This window comes from Abramis brama (genome assembly GCF_963993115.1).
Source record: "Abramis brama genome assembly, chromosome: 16".
Taxonomy (NCBI): domain Eukaryota; kingdom Metazoa; phylum Chordata; class Actinopteri; order Cypriniformes; family Leuciscidae; genus Abramis; species Abramis brama.
In genome coordinates this window covers 33579596-33595784 of record NC_139978.1, presented here as the reverse complement: position 1 = coordinate 33595784, position 16189 = coordinate 33579596, and the positions used below count along the sequence as shown (strand labels likewise).

Genomic DNA, 16189 nt, shown 5'->3' with positions numbered 1-16189 from the left:
AGAGAGAGATATAGGGCCCTATCATACACCCGGTGCAATGCAGTGCCAGGCGCAATGCAAGTGTTTTTTTTACTAGTTTCAGCCTGACACAGTTATCATTTTCACGTCCTGCACCACGTTGCTTAAATAGCAAATGCATTTGCGCCCATCTGTTCTTCCATGGGTGTGCTGGTCTGAAAACAAGGTGTGTTTGTGCGCCTATAGGCGGGTCCACAACGCGCGTACACTCTGCTTATTACAAACACGGCAAATATTAAAAATGAAAGGATTAAAATGTAAAAGATTATTATTGTGTACATAAAGATATTGTGGAATCCAGCTTGTCTCGTAGATGGTCCGCTTGCGCGCTTTAACCTCGCGCACGAGCAGATCCGCTCCCTTTCTGGAGAAGCGTTCAGTCTTTCCACTATCAAATTTCGTCATGTAGAATAGAGGCAACCCTTTTAGACCATGTTCCGGGCGCTTACCATTTTTCCCACCGTTAAACTAGCAGAAGTGGATTCGGACTCGCCCTAAGTGCACTTGCGCCGTGCGCTTTAGACCATACACTTAGATTGGAAAAATATGGCCCATAGAGTTAGACAGACTATAAACATTGATATTGATTATATATTCCCATTGCACAAGGATGTGACCAAAAATTCCAGAATAAGGAATTTACATCCCAATATTAATGAATCTCAAACTGTAGCTAAAATCATCAGGATTCAGTCAGATTTACTCAAAAGGAAATGTTTGTGTGTCTGTCACTGTGTATAGGACATCTTATTTCAAACAATGGTGATTCACTTTGGAGCTTCATAAAAGCCTATATTGCAAAAGATAAAAATAAATTAATAGTGCATTTCACGTGTTTTCTGCTGTGTCTACAACTCTACTTGCATCTATGGACCTGGTATGTTCTTCCAGGGCTGTACATCTCTGAAAACCATAATTATCTGTATCCTAGCGTTAAGTAGAATACATAATACTGTACATTAAATTATATGCTTTCCCTTTTGGGTTCTTAGCAATAGGGAAAACACATGCTTCACAAAAGGTCATTCACACAAATCACCGAATATCACTGTTACACATAGTGGTATGGGTGACTTTTTAAAATGCAGGGTTTAGTTCTGCAGTTTTCGTTTACGGACAAAAAAATTCAATCACAATTGTCAAAAGGCTGAAAAACACATCAACAGGAGCAACAAAGGGGGCAAAGGACATGATGAAAACTAACAACAAAAAGACCATAAAGCAAATGAATCAACACAGCAACAATACACAAGTGGAAAAGCACAGCACCTTACAACAATTTACATTTCAGATTAAACCACTAAAATTAAATATGAAATGTTATTGGTGCAAAAGCAAAGACAATCACCATAGCACTACCAAACAAATCGCTTAGCCTCTTAGTCAAACACTTGTAAATTCCATCCATTTGTGAATTTCATTAATTCACGTCAACAATTATTTCATCTGACCTTGTTTCACAGGACAAACTCCTTGTTATTGCTTCCTTTGCAAAACTAAAAGGAAACCGAATATCACATTTTAGAGCTGTTGAAATACATCCCTTGGGCTTGTTCATTACTTACAATGGGAATTTAACTGCCATACGAATTTACCTACAATCTGCTGAATCAACAATCCAAGACAAAATGATGTCTGTCCCACAAGTTAGGCACCCAATGGATCTCAACCTTGTTCTAACATTTCTGGAAATGTGATGGAGATGATACTCAAGATGACCTTTGCTGAAAGCCATGCACAATTAGACCTACCATGAAGATTGCCTTTGCTTTTGCTGTTCTATGGCTAGAATAGAAATGTAATATGTATTGTTTCTGTACCTTGACTCCCCTGATTAGCTATTTCATGGCAAAAGGCTTTACGTTTATTTTCCCCATGTCTGGACCTGTGCCTTATATTTCTTGGGGAGAATGTATGAGACTGCATAAATTATGGGATGCAATTGCAAGACAAATGTCTAGCAGCCACGAGTAGCCATGTGGCAGATTACGTAAGGATTAGCGATGTGTACATTTAATTATGTCCTGAACTGCTGATTTGTCTGACAAAGTGCATGATTAAGGAAAATCTCTCCAACCCTTCAATAATCTGATCACTGCTACCAAAACCACTGAATCCAAAATGAGGCAAAAATGTATCTAGGAACCAGACAAATATATTAGCTATCACATTTCATCAATGTCTTTTTTCGGTCTCTTTTCTTTAAAAAAGCAGGCCACCACAATTCATTTGACTCAGCAGCCATTTGCCTGGGGTGTTGTATGTTGATAATAATGTAAAAACACACAGAGGATAGGAAAGGAGCAATGCACAGAGACTTGAAACTTTGAAACTACATGATTTTTTGTAGCCAATCAGTGGTGTATTTTAAAAACAGCACTCAATGTTTTGCTTTAAGCCAGTAGAGAGTAAAAATTTCCCAAACCAGTGCTGCTGTTTGATATATAACAAGGTGTTTTTGGCTTGAGGATGTTTTATCTTAGTATACCTGAGGTAAAAAGAGGTAAATAAATCTTTGATTACAGCCTGAGAACACAGGACTCAAGTTGCCATGCACTGACCCATGTTTCCTACCCATTAGAGGGGAACAGCTAGCAGCGGAAAAAGGGGGGAGACAACACATTTTTTTGCCTCACATCGACTGGACATTTACCTCTTCTTCCCCGTAGTGGTAATGGGTTTTAGGAGGGCGACGGATCATACCTCACATTCTCGGGAGCCGGAGATGGTGTAGGTACAGGGTCCTGTCCCATTGACCAGTACGTCCATGGTCTCAGAGTTTGTGGGTTTGTAGTCCACATAATATTCCTGAAGTGGGGAGCTGAGGGTGCGCTCTGTCTCCCGTGCCTTTTTCCGGCGTTTTCTCACCATGGAATGCTGCTGCAGTTGCTTCATGCTGCTGGGATAACGCTTCCAGGAGACATAGATCACTAGCAAGATCATGGCCACGGATAAGAAGAGGGCAACGCTGCCGGCTATTATCTTGTGGAAGGAAACATGCTCAAAGTCCTGCTCAGGGATGGGTGGGGAAGCAGCTGTCGGGGAAGGCGCAACAGGGTTTTTGCGAGTTATTTTCTCATTCACCCTGAACATAGTGGGCAGGGGGAAACGTCCAGGTTTGGATGGGGAGCTTACAGTGGAGGAGATCGGTAGGTAAGTGGTGGGGGTTGTCTTACAGATACCATGTGTGTCAACAGCCTCGATGACTTTCTCACCCTGAACCTCCTTTGGTCCAGCACAAATCATTGTGGTCTCCTTGTTCCCCTTGAAGTTTCTTAGCCAGGCTACAAGGGGGCATAAGCTGGGGCTGCATTCCCAAATGTTTCCTGCAAGACTGATGGTAGTAAGAGAGATCCAAGCTGATATGGCCTCTTGAGACACATTGCTTAGCTTATTGGAGTCCAGATTAAGAGTCTGCAAGTTAGGGAGACACTGGAAGATGCTTGAATCCAACACTTGCAGGTCATTCCCAGAGAGGTCCAGCTTTTGCAAAGAGGTCCATGTCCATGTAATTCCCTGGGTTATTGACTTTATCCGATTCCACTGCAGATACAAAGCACGGAGGTTGTTCAGCCTTGGGAAATGAGAAAAGTTGATCTTTGAGAATTGGTTGTGCTCCAAGTGTAACTCAGTCAGCTTGAGAAGTCCTGCAAATGCATTACGGGTGAGACTTCGCAATCGATTGTAACCCAAATCAAGGAACTCTAGGTTTCGACAATCCTGAAACACTCGCATGGGAACCGTCTTTAGGGAATTCGATCTGACGTGGAGACTCAAAAGTTTGCGCAAGCCTTGGAACTGATTCGGCTGCAGGACTTGGAGTTTATTGTAAGAGAGGTCCAGATTGCGTAAATTGGGGATCGAATGGAACGTGTTGTTTTCCAAATGTGTGATCTTGTTGGAGCTGAGAATCAACTCCTTTAGTCTTCGAACACCTTGAAAGGCTTGTTTGTCCACTGCATTGATGTAGTTGTGGTCTAGGTACAGCCAGACCAACTGGCTGAGGCTGGCAAACTGACCAGCCCTGAGGTTCACCAAGCTGTTGTACCGCAGAGAGAGGCCCTGGCATCCCACAGAAACATTCTTTGGCACATCACGGAAGGCATTTGACTCGCAATACACTATTTTGCCATCGCAGCGGCAGCTTCGGGGACATGGTTTCTCTCGGACTCTGCCTTGGGAAGCCAATAGCCAGGCCTGCACGAGCAGGGGGATCATCAGCCAGCGGGATCTCACCAGGGATCCTGCATTAAATACAGAGAGAAAGAAGGGATAAGCCATGATTCAGTCAATTCTGATCCTAGTCTGTCATTTTGCGTTTAGTCAAAAACTGATAACTTGCTTACAAGGATTAGTAAATACTTAATTAGTCCCGCTACACAGTTTGCAAAAAGTAGGTTATCAAATTACATTGCCAATGTCTACTGAATCAAATTTTGTACGGAGGAGGAAAGTATGAACTTACTTGTCTTGCTTCAAGTCAGAATTTTTATTTAACTTCTTTTCATTTTACATTAAATGTGATTATTATGCAAATTGTTCTTCTGGCATTCTTAAAAGATGCCAGTGTCAATTGATTTTCCATGCTTAGTTTATGTACTTTAATTAAAAATGAAAGCAAATATACACCTTTACCTTGAAGCAACTGAAAAAAAGCTTAATAGGCAAGAGTAACTTTAGTACAGTAAAACATTCCCCTTAAGCTTTCTTCAAAAACCATAATTACACATTGGCTTCAATAAACACTCTCTGTGGTAGAGAAACCGGACTGTTGAGTTAAAAGAATACTGTTCTCTATGTTCATTGTTCACAGTATGAAATCAACACTTACATGCAAAAGACATGGAACATTTTCTGATAAGAAGACTACTGTGTCAATTAAGGTAAGCTACAGATAAAAATAAAGACTTGAGTATCCCAATAGTACAGAAGAGAGAGAGAGAGAGAGAGAGAGAGAGAGAGAGAGAGAGAGAGAGAGAGAGAGAGAGAGAGAGAGAGAGAGAGAGAGAGAGAGAGAGCTGAGTGATGCCTGTATGTCCTTGTGATTGTCTTGTTCTCTAATTGAAACAAGGATACAATCAAAAATCCGTTGCTGGAAAATACTAACTGATCAATTGTGCTTTATCATGCTGTACCAAAATCTTCTTTCTTAAAAAAAAGTACTTCAGTTGCCATTACATTACAGTACTTCCAAAACCATTTCATATTAAATTTATTTAGAGAAGTAGAGATTGAGTGAATCATTATTTTGAGTCAAATGAATCGGTTAATCCAGTTTCAAAATGAATGGTCTGAATAGTTTGTGATTCAAACGATTTGTTCACAAATTGGACCGATGTGGTTCTCAAACTCAAATAACTGACTCAATGAGCCGGTCGCAGAGGTTAACAGCTCACTGGAGAAAAAGATAATTAGTGAATAATGATGTAAATCTAGGTCCTTTCATCACACAAAGCTATCATATGAATATAGTTCATAAGTCAGACTACTTTTGTGATGCGTTTATAGTGCTTTTGGTTCTTTTTGAAGCTTGAAAGCTTCAGTCCCTATTCAATGTAATTGCATGGAAAACAGTGACCAGCAAAGTAATTCTTCTTTTGTATTCCCAAGAAGAAATATGGGTTTCATATTGCAAATAATAAGAGAGACAAAATTGCTATTTTAAGAAAAAAATACAGGATGTAAAATATTTAAAATAAATGAAAACATCTTTGTTGATCAATAAAGGACAGTGAAAATTTCCATTCCCTCCTTGACTGGCTCAGTGTCTCTTTATGCTTTATCAGATTCTCAATTTAGGCAGAAATGAAGCTTTTTTCAAGCTAAGGGTGTGCCAAAGGTGATAACAGCATCTTCTCTGCTGTTCTTGGAGCAAAAACAGGAAATTATTGGTTTATCTTGAGTGGCCAGCACAAAGCTGTACCATCTGAATCTTTAATCATATTACAACTATTGAGTAAATATAAAAGTAATTGTATAAATGTACAATGGTGAGCAGCAATGCATTTGAATCATCCAGCCTGACCACTGTTTACCAGCCTCCAGATCCAGATCTAATCGAAACATTTTGTGTAGGTCAATTGAATGAAAAAGGCTAATCTAATAGTCTTGAAGACTGAGCGTAGGCCGACTGAACAACCTGTTATCTACAGAACAATCAGTTCTGTGTGGCATTGCAAATTGCCATTGAATTCATTTGAAATAATCAGAGAAAAACACAGTCCCTAATCTTCTTGTGACTAGTCTGAAGTAAATGTGTAATAGTGCAAAGTAGCCGAGGTTTATGGTTACATAACTTAAGGCCTATTTCCCAGTGAATTTACTCGTGTGGACTTTGGTTGTGTGAGTATAAAAATAACAAATATGGGAAATGGGATGTCTAAACTTGAAAAAGAGGGCTTGTCTATGAAGAACCAATAAAATCGTGGGGAAATTAAGAAATGTTTCATGTAATTTTTGCCATTCTCCTATTCAATAAACCTGTTGTATTTGTGATCGCTGGTGGGATTCTCAATGGAATTTGTCTGAGATCCTCCGGCCTTGCTTCTTCTTGGGAGATCCTCTGGAGAACTGCTCTGAGATCCCCCGGCCGTGATTGAAGCATTTAAAGGACATTTGCTGAAGTCAGTTTGTTTGTTGATTATTGCTGCAGCAAGTTAGTTAGGGAAGCAAGCTAAATATAGCAAAACACTAGAGACCTTACTACCAAGTGATAGTGTGGATCACGTTAAGAACACTAGAGACCTTATTCCCAAGTGATAGTGTTTGATAGGGGGCGAGACGTCATTCGACTCTTTGTGAGACTCTTAGGCGGGGTTAGATTGCAGCCTTAGGCGTCAACTCGCACGTTCAGAGGTAACTCAACTGAGTATAATATTTTCAGGTGTCAAGGTCACCAGGTTCAACCTAAGTCAGGTGCATAGGGGAAAAATCTACCACAATTTGGCGAGCCAATTCCAGGAGTCCCTGGAATCTCCCTCTGGCGGGTGGACGGGGACGAGGAACCATGTTGTCTTCATTCTGTCAGACTGCAGAACCCTGTTTGACAGAGGGACCATTCCACACATTTAAAAGATTTAAGGATTTAAAAAATATGTTTATACCTTGGCTATTAAGGGCAATGATTATGGTTAAATTCAACCAAATTGGTATTTTTTTTGTTGTGTTTGAGAGTGCGCCCAGAAAGCTGTCAATAAAACTTCCATAACTGTCAATGTCCTGCAAATAGCAACCAGATTTGGGAGGGAAAATACCCAGAGATGCTTTAGTAAAGAAACTTGCTTTTTGTTTGAATAAAACTTTAATTTTGATTGAATATAAAGAAAGATTTAGAGAGAAATGAGAAAGAGTTGAAACAAGATCAATAGATCAATATTGTTATCCTGAGATTTATACATTTTGAAATCAATTTTTAAAAATGCAGAAATTGTTTAAATTATAAATCATAATAATAGGAAAATGCATCTGTGAAGCACTCTGTGATAATTAGGAAATTTTGAGTCATGAAGAAACTTTTATGAGTCAGACTTTGATTTATTTATGTATATGAGATATATAAAACGGAGCAATAGGTGCTCTTAAAGTGATGAATAACTTACGTAACAGTACAATATTAACTGCACGTGTTTAAATATTATACTTTCTATCTGAAGGCGTCTAGAATTTGTATCCCATTATCCCTTGTGGGAGACAGTGTGAAAAAACTGATCCATTGCAGAGATTCTAAGGTTTTGGTTTATGTTTAACTAAGATAATTGTATGAGAATGAGATTGTGTGACCAATTTAAATATAAATTGTGATTTGCATAGGCACATAACAGACATCTTACAGTCATTTTATTTTGCTTTCTTGTAAAAGAAAAAAGACAAAGATTTATTTTTGTTTACATTATACACTGTATTCTAATTAGAGTTTTCTTGCTTTTTCCTGTATTTTGCAATGAAGAATGCTTGCTTTTTCCCTGCAATGAAGGACTAAGCTTTTTAATAAAACGAAGAACTGCTGTGTTGATAACCAAATGAGACTTTTAGTTATTAAGCTATTTAATTTGTGTTGCGGTTCTCTGAGTGTTCAAGATTTCAGACAGCTGCCTTGACAAGTGGGATGACTGCAGAAAAATAAAAGAGGAAGTGGGGCCTGCAGCCACCCTCCTGAAAGAGGAAGTTGACACTTCTAAGAGGGATCAGCATGGGACGACTGAGACAGTGCAAAGGTGACAATTTTCACTTGAGACTTTTCCTAAGGACAATTTTGACTTGCATTTATGCAATTTTGTGGCAGGATGGATCAAATGCCAGACCGAGGAGAGTGGCATCACAGACTGACAATCAAACGTATCAGCCCAACAAGTCAACTGAATGACAATCCACACAGAAAGACTTTCATCCCCTTCCTTGTGGGCCAAGTGCTGCATTTTCAATAATCACTACAGAGACTGTTTCAAATTTAGTTATTATTTAACTTGATTATTGTTTTTGATTATTCACTGGTTTCAGCAATTCTTCATATTTCTTCAACTAACACTTTGAATCTGCTTTCAAAAGGTATCAGTCCAGCCCTTCTGCACAGCCCTACTGCAGAAAAATTCAATGGCAGAAGTGCGAGCATGCCTCACAAACTCAGTTAAAACTGTTGCTGGATTCTCTGGAAAAGACATTATGACATAAACCAACTAGTGATTAAAGCATTTGAAGGACATTTGCTGAAGTCTGTCTGTCGATTTTTGCCGCGCAGCAAGCTAGCTAGAGTATAGGATTAGCACCCAGCCGACGTCGATGTGTAGACGTGCTAGGGTATAGGGTTAGACTCGGCCGACGTCGACTGTAGATGCGCTAGAGTATAAATATAGTATAAAGACGTAGTTAGCTTTAGGGAAAAATCTACCACAGTTCATAGAGTATTTTTGCCATGTTGCTATGTGGTTGCTAGGATGTTCGATGTTCGTAGGCGGGTTTTAACATGTGAAAAATCCAATAGACAACCCGGAACACACTTTTTGTAAAGCATTCTAGCCCTTAAAATTCCACGTGTCACTTGGGAGGGCAAGAACAGCCTAATTAGAAAAAGAGGGACAGGTAAATCAATTTAGTCTCTGCAATATTACCAGTTACACAGAACACCTTGGGCAAGATCAAATGAAGTTATGCAAAGGTACGCAAGGACACAAGGAGCAACTGTACAAGCCAATAGGGTTTGCATGCAAATTGTAAAAGTTTTAATTAACTCTCACAGCGTAACGGCTGGAGTCACCCTCATGAGTCATACTTTACGTACAAAAAGACCAAACCTGAAAACCTCCACTTAATTTGTCTTTCGCTGCATATATGCATGATAGCATAAGTGCATCTTGGCCTCCCCCAACTTCCTGCATCCAATTCATCACGATAAAGGAACGGCAGCCAAAATGCAGTCAAACAGTGCGTGTAAACCAGCCCTTGATCTTAAAACTCATTCATCACGCCACCAACATTAAAACGCGTCCACAAATCCAGGTCTCAAAACCGCAGTTTCTGCAAAGCCTTTTCTGTGCTGAAAGCAATCTCACAGGCTGGATGCTAGATACCCATGGGAAAGAAAAATCTAAATGAGATCCCTTTAATATCTCAATTGTTTTTCCTATGCGGCAAGGAAAAAAACCTCAGTAATCTCACATTCCTTTTCTAATTCAGTGTATATGTAAATAAAATACGTCTGCAATCAAATGTCAAATCTCCCAAGGTCAAATGATCTGAACTACTATCCACATTCATTTGATAACTCATTTGTGTCTAAACAAATTTAAGAGAAACCACTGAAAAAAAAGAAAAGAAAAAAGCTTGCTATAAAATGTGTCACAGCTCAGACAGTTTGGTTCTGATGGTAGACTTTCATTGAGATCTCGTTTGAAACTCTACAGGAAACAGATGATAGGTCTTCATCTCAGGAGAAACTTCATAAGACTTCATCAAAAATCTTCATTTGCTTTCCAATTCATGTCATTGCTGCCTAAGAGAAATAAGTGAGATACAACAGTGATCTTATTTTCTCGTATCGCATTATCCTAAGCTATGGGTTTGATCTGTTATGTCAAGATTATGTACTCTCTCATGCAATTACTTTCACTGCATACAATAAACTACAACCATAACTTAAAGTACATACAGCATCAACAGAGCCCTGCAGAAAATACCACTGTAACGGTGGCCAACTTTTCAGCTCTAATCCCATCTGTGATTTGTTTCTGTGCGAGCAGGAAAAAAACAGCCAATCCCAAAACAGCAGTGCTAATCTCACACAAAGATAATCTGACACAAAATTGAACAGCTCTGAAGTAATCCCATCACATTCAAATAGGAGCCCACGTGCAACAGTCACAAAAGAGATTTCACATCTAAAGATTGTTTTTGCTATTATTCCTCCTTTCAAACTTAATGATATTTCCATTACCCACATTTTAATTTCCCCTGACAGCACAGGTCATAACCGAGAAACTGTCTTCAAATTTTTTGGCAATCAAGACCAAGACACAGATACGGCTACTTCCTGCATCCATTTCTCATTCGCTGACATGTTTCTGTCTCTCTCTCCCCAGTTATCTATTCTGACACCCTCTCCACTCTATTACCTGGGAAAGCTCTTAGGCATTTAATAAGGGACACTTGATGTGTCCAGATGTCTTTCAGTGTGCTGTGGACGGTAACGCGAGACAGGTAGAGAGAACGAGAGGAGGGGGATTGAGGAATTAGCTTTGGGTCTTATCCTTTATGTAGCGCTGTAATATTGCACTGAGGTACTTAACAGGAATGTGACAGTAAGTAGTTGTTCTTCATGCTGTGCTATTATAATATTTCTTTACAGCTTGTTTAAGTGTGCCAGCGTGGGACAATGGTATCATAACAGAGTGACAGATACTGCAACATAACATGTTACTGACATGACAGTTAAATTCTGCTAAATATTATGGCATTCATTTGCCTTCAACACTGCAGTCACAGTGCAGATACTGCTTTAAACACATTTACAAACATTAAATCTCACACTATCAAAAATCTAAAGAAAATGAAAATCTAGAATATAATTTAAAAACATTTGGAATTAAATTATGGATACAAAAATATTAGATTAATTATTGAATTATTTAATAATTATTTATTAAATGATAATTATTCTTTATTAATATATATATATATATATATATATATATATATATATATATATATATATATATATATATATATATATATATAATATTTGAACACCCTGCTATTTTGCAAGTTCTCCCACTTGGAAATCATGGAGGGGTCTGAAATTGTCATCGTAGGTGCATGTCCACTGTGAGAGACACTGTGAGAGAAAAAAATCCAGAAATCACAATGTATGATTTTTTATCTATTTATTTGTATGATACAGCTGCAAATAAGTATTTGAACACCTGTCTATCAGCTAGAATTCTGACCCTCAAAGACCTGTTAGTCTGCCTTTAAAATGTCCACCTCCACTCCATTTATTATCCTAAATTAGATGCACCTGTTTGAGGTCGTTAGCTGCATAAAGACACCTGTCCACCCCATACAATCAGTAAGAATCCAACTACTAACATGGCCAAGACCAAAGAGCTGTCCAAAGACACTAGAGACAAAATTGTACACCTCCACAAGGCTGGAAAGGGCTACGGGGAAATTGCCAAGCAGCTTGGTGAAAAAAGGTCCACTGTTGGAGCAATCATTAGAAAATGGAAGAAGCTAAACATGACTGTCAATCTCCCTCTGACTGGGGCTCCATGCAAGATCTCACCTCGTGGGGTCTCAATGATCCTAAGAAAGGTGAGAAATCAGCCCAGAACTACACGGGAGGAGCTGGTCAATGACCTGAAAAGAGCTGGGACCACCGTTTCCAAGGTTACTGTTGGTAATACACTAAGACGTCATGGTTTGAAATCATGCATGGCACGGAAGGTTCCCCTGCTTAAACCAGCACATGTCAAGGCCCGTCTTAAGTTTGCCAATGACCATTTGGATGATCCAGAGGAGTCATGGGAGAAAGTCATGTGGTCAGATGAGACCAAAATAGAACTTTTTGGTCATAATTCCACTAAACGTGTTTGCAGGAAGAAGAATGATGAGTACCATCCCAAGAACACCATCCCTACTGTGAAGCATGAGGGTGGTAGCATCATGCTTTGGGGGTGTTTTTCTGCACATGGGACAGGGCGACTGCACTGTATTAAGGAGAGGATGACCGGGGCCATGTATTGCGAGATTTTGGGGAACAACCTCCTTCCCTCAGTTAGAGCATTGAAGATGGGTCGAGGCTGGGTCTTCCAACATGACAATGACCCGAAGCACACAGCCAGGATAACCAAGGAGTGGCTCTGTAAGAAGCATATCAAGGTTCTGGTGTGGCCTAGCCAGTCTCCAGACCTAAACCCAATAGAGAATATTTGGAGGGAGCTCAAACTCCGTGTTTCTCAGCGACAGCCCAGAAACCTGACTGATCTAGAGAAGATCTGTGTGGAGGAGTGGGCCAAAATCCCTCCTGCAGTGTGTGCAAACCTGGTGAAAAACTACAGGAAACGTTTGACCTCTGTAATTGCAAACAAAGGCTACTGTACCAAATATTAACATTGATTTTCTCAGGTGTTCAAATACTTATTTGCAGCTGTATCATACAAATAAATAGTTAAAAAATCATACATTGTGATTTCTGGATTTTTTTTTTAGATTATGTCTCTCACAGTGGACATGCACCTACGATGACAATTTCAGACCCCTCCATGATTTCTAAGTGGGAGAACTTGCAAAATAGCAGGGTGTTCAAATACTTATTTTCCTCACTGTATATATATATATATATATATATATATATATATATATATATATATATATATATATATATATATATATATATATAATGAAATAATGAAATAATGTTGTCATTAAATACTTTTTTCATTTACACTTTTATCAATATTATGAGAACTGAACTGAGCTGGATAATGACATCACTGTATTCTGCAGAACTGCTTTATGGATTAAATTAACTAATTTAATAATTGATTATCTTTACAATGGAACTGAATCAACACTGAACTGACTTTCTATTAGATCTGCTGTACAGCCGAAATGAACTCGGTTTGCATCATTGAATCGTTTTCCTGTTATCACTGTAAAGCTGCTTTGAAACAATTATATTGTATAAAGCGCCAAATAAATAAAGGTGACTTAATTTGACTTGACTTTTATGACCATTAAGCACAGTCAGTAGCTTACTGTATTAAAAAAAAAATCGCATTACTGTAACAAAAAGTATATCTTATTTAGACATATACATTTGCAACAATTATAGTTGTTGGATTAAACTAAAATTATGCTGATGGTAAAAAAAAAAAAAGATGATTTTCAATACTGTATTACAGCAATGAGAATATATTTTACTTATTTATTTTTTACGCATTATAATGAGAATTGGGTTGGGGTGCTAAATTGTTATGATGCAATAAATTTTAATAGCCTTAAAAATATGCTTGATTTTCTTTACGCAACATTTCTCTCTTCTTATCGTTTGTCTTTTTCAGGGTGACATATTATAATAATCTGGGAGTATATTGCTTTAAGACCCATGTTTGGAGTGTCCCGAGCCCTGAATTCAGGGAGAGAGTGGAAGAGGTGAACACATGCTGCGCCACTCGCAAAACGAAATATGTATTCATCCCTTAACAGAAAACAGTGTCATGTTAATATGATGCACTGTATAGGTTACAATAAGAACTAGTCTTTTCATTGTGAGGCTCATCCAAACATTTCTGCTAAATGTGTTTTATTTATTTTTTATCAAGCTTTACTCTTAGCAGTCAGTGTAATAAATGTCAGCAGAATAAGGCTGAGCTGACCGAGTTGAGCGAACAGCACACCTGTGAGGCGCAGAAGTGAACATCCACCTACATCATCTGCACAGTAAACAGCCATAAAGACACCACGACATCAAGCCATTATGATGACAATACTCATATTCTGAATACGAGCATCACATTTGTTCAGCCTATTCACTCTTACACACTTCCTTTTTTGCTTTTAGCATCGTTTCATTTCATCAAGCCATACTTGAATGAATGACTCTTCCATGCAGGGCGATGACTGGATAAGGAAGGGGGCGGGGTATTATTTATGATCTGATTATGATTGTTTATGATGGGGACAACCATCTGTGCTCTCAATAATTACAGAATGATTTTAAAGGCATCTAATGGATATTCTTTCTTTCCTGAAATTTCAAAAGAAAGAAGGGGCCAGCAAAACAAGCAACAGTTAAGAGACTACAATAAGGCATATTCACTCCAAGGTACATGAATGACTGCATAAAATCAAACAGTAAATCACAGCTTTCCACTATGACAGCATCTTTTGCTCTGAAGCATCAATCAAAGTCTAGAGTTTTTTTTCTTCTTCTCTCTTTCTCCTGAAGGATGCAATATCTGACAGCATTCTTTATGCATAACTGCAGATTTGACTAAATAAATGTAGTTATTTGTAGCCCATATAGTGAATTATTAAGTGCTATATTCCTAAAATGAGATCTGCATTTACTCAGTCTGATGCACAAGGACACATATGAGGCAGCACCGATTCTCTCCAACAGATGCGAGTTATCCATGAGAATATATCTATGAGCTTCAGAGAATCCAGTCAGGGCAACAAAACATCTGATAGAGAAAAGCCTGTTGATCATATACAAGCACAACACCCGCGCAAAATGTAATATGCTGCAATAAATGCTGGTCAATATGATGTATTCACAGGTTTGCATGATGAAAGTTGCGTGCTATCAAGGACACACTCAAATATGCTTCATTCATTTGCCTTAAACACATGCACACTCTTTTAAACCCACAGCAAAGCTATTTTAAGAAACGATCTTATGGTGTGAACCGCAGGGTTTTTTTTATATACACCTCATATCGTCACAGTACTACCAACTGTATCCAAAAAGCCAACAGATCACAGAAAACCAACCTTTCTAAATGTATGGATTTATTTAGAGCCATGCAAATCAACGGAAACATACCCATCTCTGCGTAAATGTCGCGTTTTTTGCAGGTTTTACAGCCCTTCGATGTGCGATCCCAGACTCCGCATGGCACCGTCTTCAAACACACTCAGAAAGAAGCACCTGCCCAAAGCTGCGGTGCCCGAGATGTTGGCGAGGTTCGGAAAACTCCAGCAACAGCAGCGTTATTTCAATCCCGCAGTTGCGCCGCTGCGCAACATGTCCAAGTGAACAACGGAGAAATCCTAAGAGCTCTTCCTAGCGTAAGGGACAAACATTGAGGTTTACTTATATGACAACGTCCAAAAAGAACATTTCCAGAGCGTATGTATGCGTATCAGCTATATCCTTCACATTACAATATCCTCCACTTGATTAGAAAGTTTGGAGAGATTTGCGCAAAAGCGCACCATCGGATGTTCTGTAGGTGCGCAGCTAGGATGAAAACCTAGCGAGGAATGCAAACATCTTTCTTATGTCCTGTAAAAAAAAGAAAAAAGAAAAAGCTGTGCGCAGGATGAGTGATGTATTCCTGATATCTGCTGATATTACGGGAGCTCAGAGATGGTGCTGTAAGCCACATTCAGTTCGCCATGCTTTCTCCGAACATCTGTCAAAAACAGAAGCAGGTTTTTAAGAGGAGTGTGTGAGTGTGATTGCACTCAGCACTGGTGCAGTCATCTTCTTTTGCAAGTGCTATGCATCGGATTGCCCTCTTCTGGTGGCAAAAGGAGATATGCGTCGCCCATTCAGAGCATTTCCCGTAAAAAAATAAAATAAATAAGGCTAAGTATTCTTGAGCGAGTCTTTGAAATGACGACATAACATATAAACATGCAGTAATTGCATTTGTAGGGCTACACATGATTCAGTTATGTCTTAGAAGCATAAATATAAGGTCTAATATATAGCATTTATAGCATTTATTCCGTAATGCTTCTTTTAAATATAGTAATTAATATTAGATTACATAACCCAATTAGTAGGCTACACTTGGAAAATAATATATATATATATATATATATATATATATATATATATATATATATATATATATAGACTAGCTTGGTTACAGTGTGGCTTACACATTCCATTGCATACTTAAGATTTATTGTTGTATATAATGTAGGCTATAACTGATTTACCCCC

The 16189-nt window shown here is 38.6% G+C and overlaps 1 protein-coding gene across 2 annotated transcripts in view; it reads right to left on the bottom strand.

The window, feature by feature from the left end:
- The window catches only part of LOC311065713 (leucine-rich repeat transmembrane neuronal protein 4), a 114797-nt gene extending 99117 nt beyond the window's left edge, over nucleotides 1-15680 (bottom strand). Inside the window, exons 1-2 of one of the 2 annotated variants that reach the window (XM_084086407.1) lie at nucleotides 15059-15680; nucleotides 2672-4262 (exon numbers count right to left, since the gene is read on the bottom strand). In XM_084086407.1, coding sequence (XP_083942533.1) covers nucleotides 2716-4262; nucleotides 15059-15062 — 1551 coding nt within the window. In that variant the 5' untranslated portion in view covers nucleotides 15063-15680 and the 3' untranslated portion in view covers nucleotides 2672-2715. The remainder of the gene's footprint in view (nucleotides 1-2671; nucleotides 4263-15058) is intronic. The other variant, XM_084086406.1, reaches the window with a different exon arrangement.
- Between the last annotated feature and the right edge of the window lie 509 nt (nucleotides 15681-16189).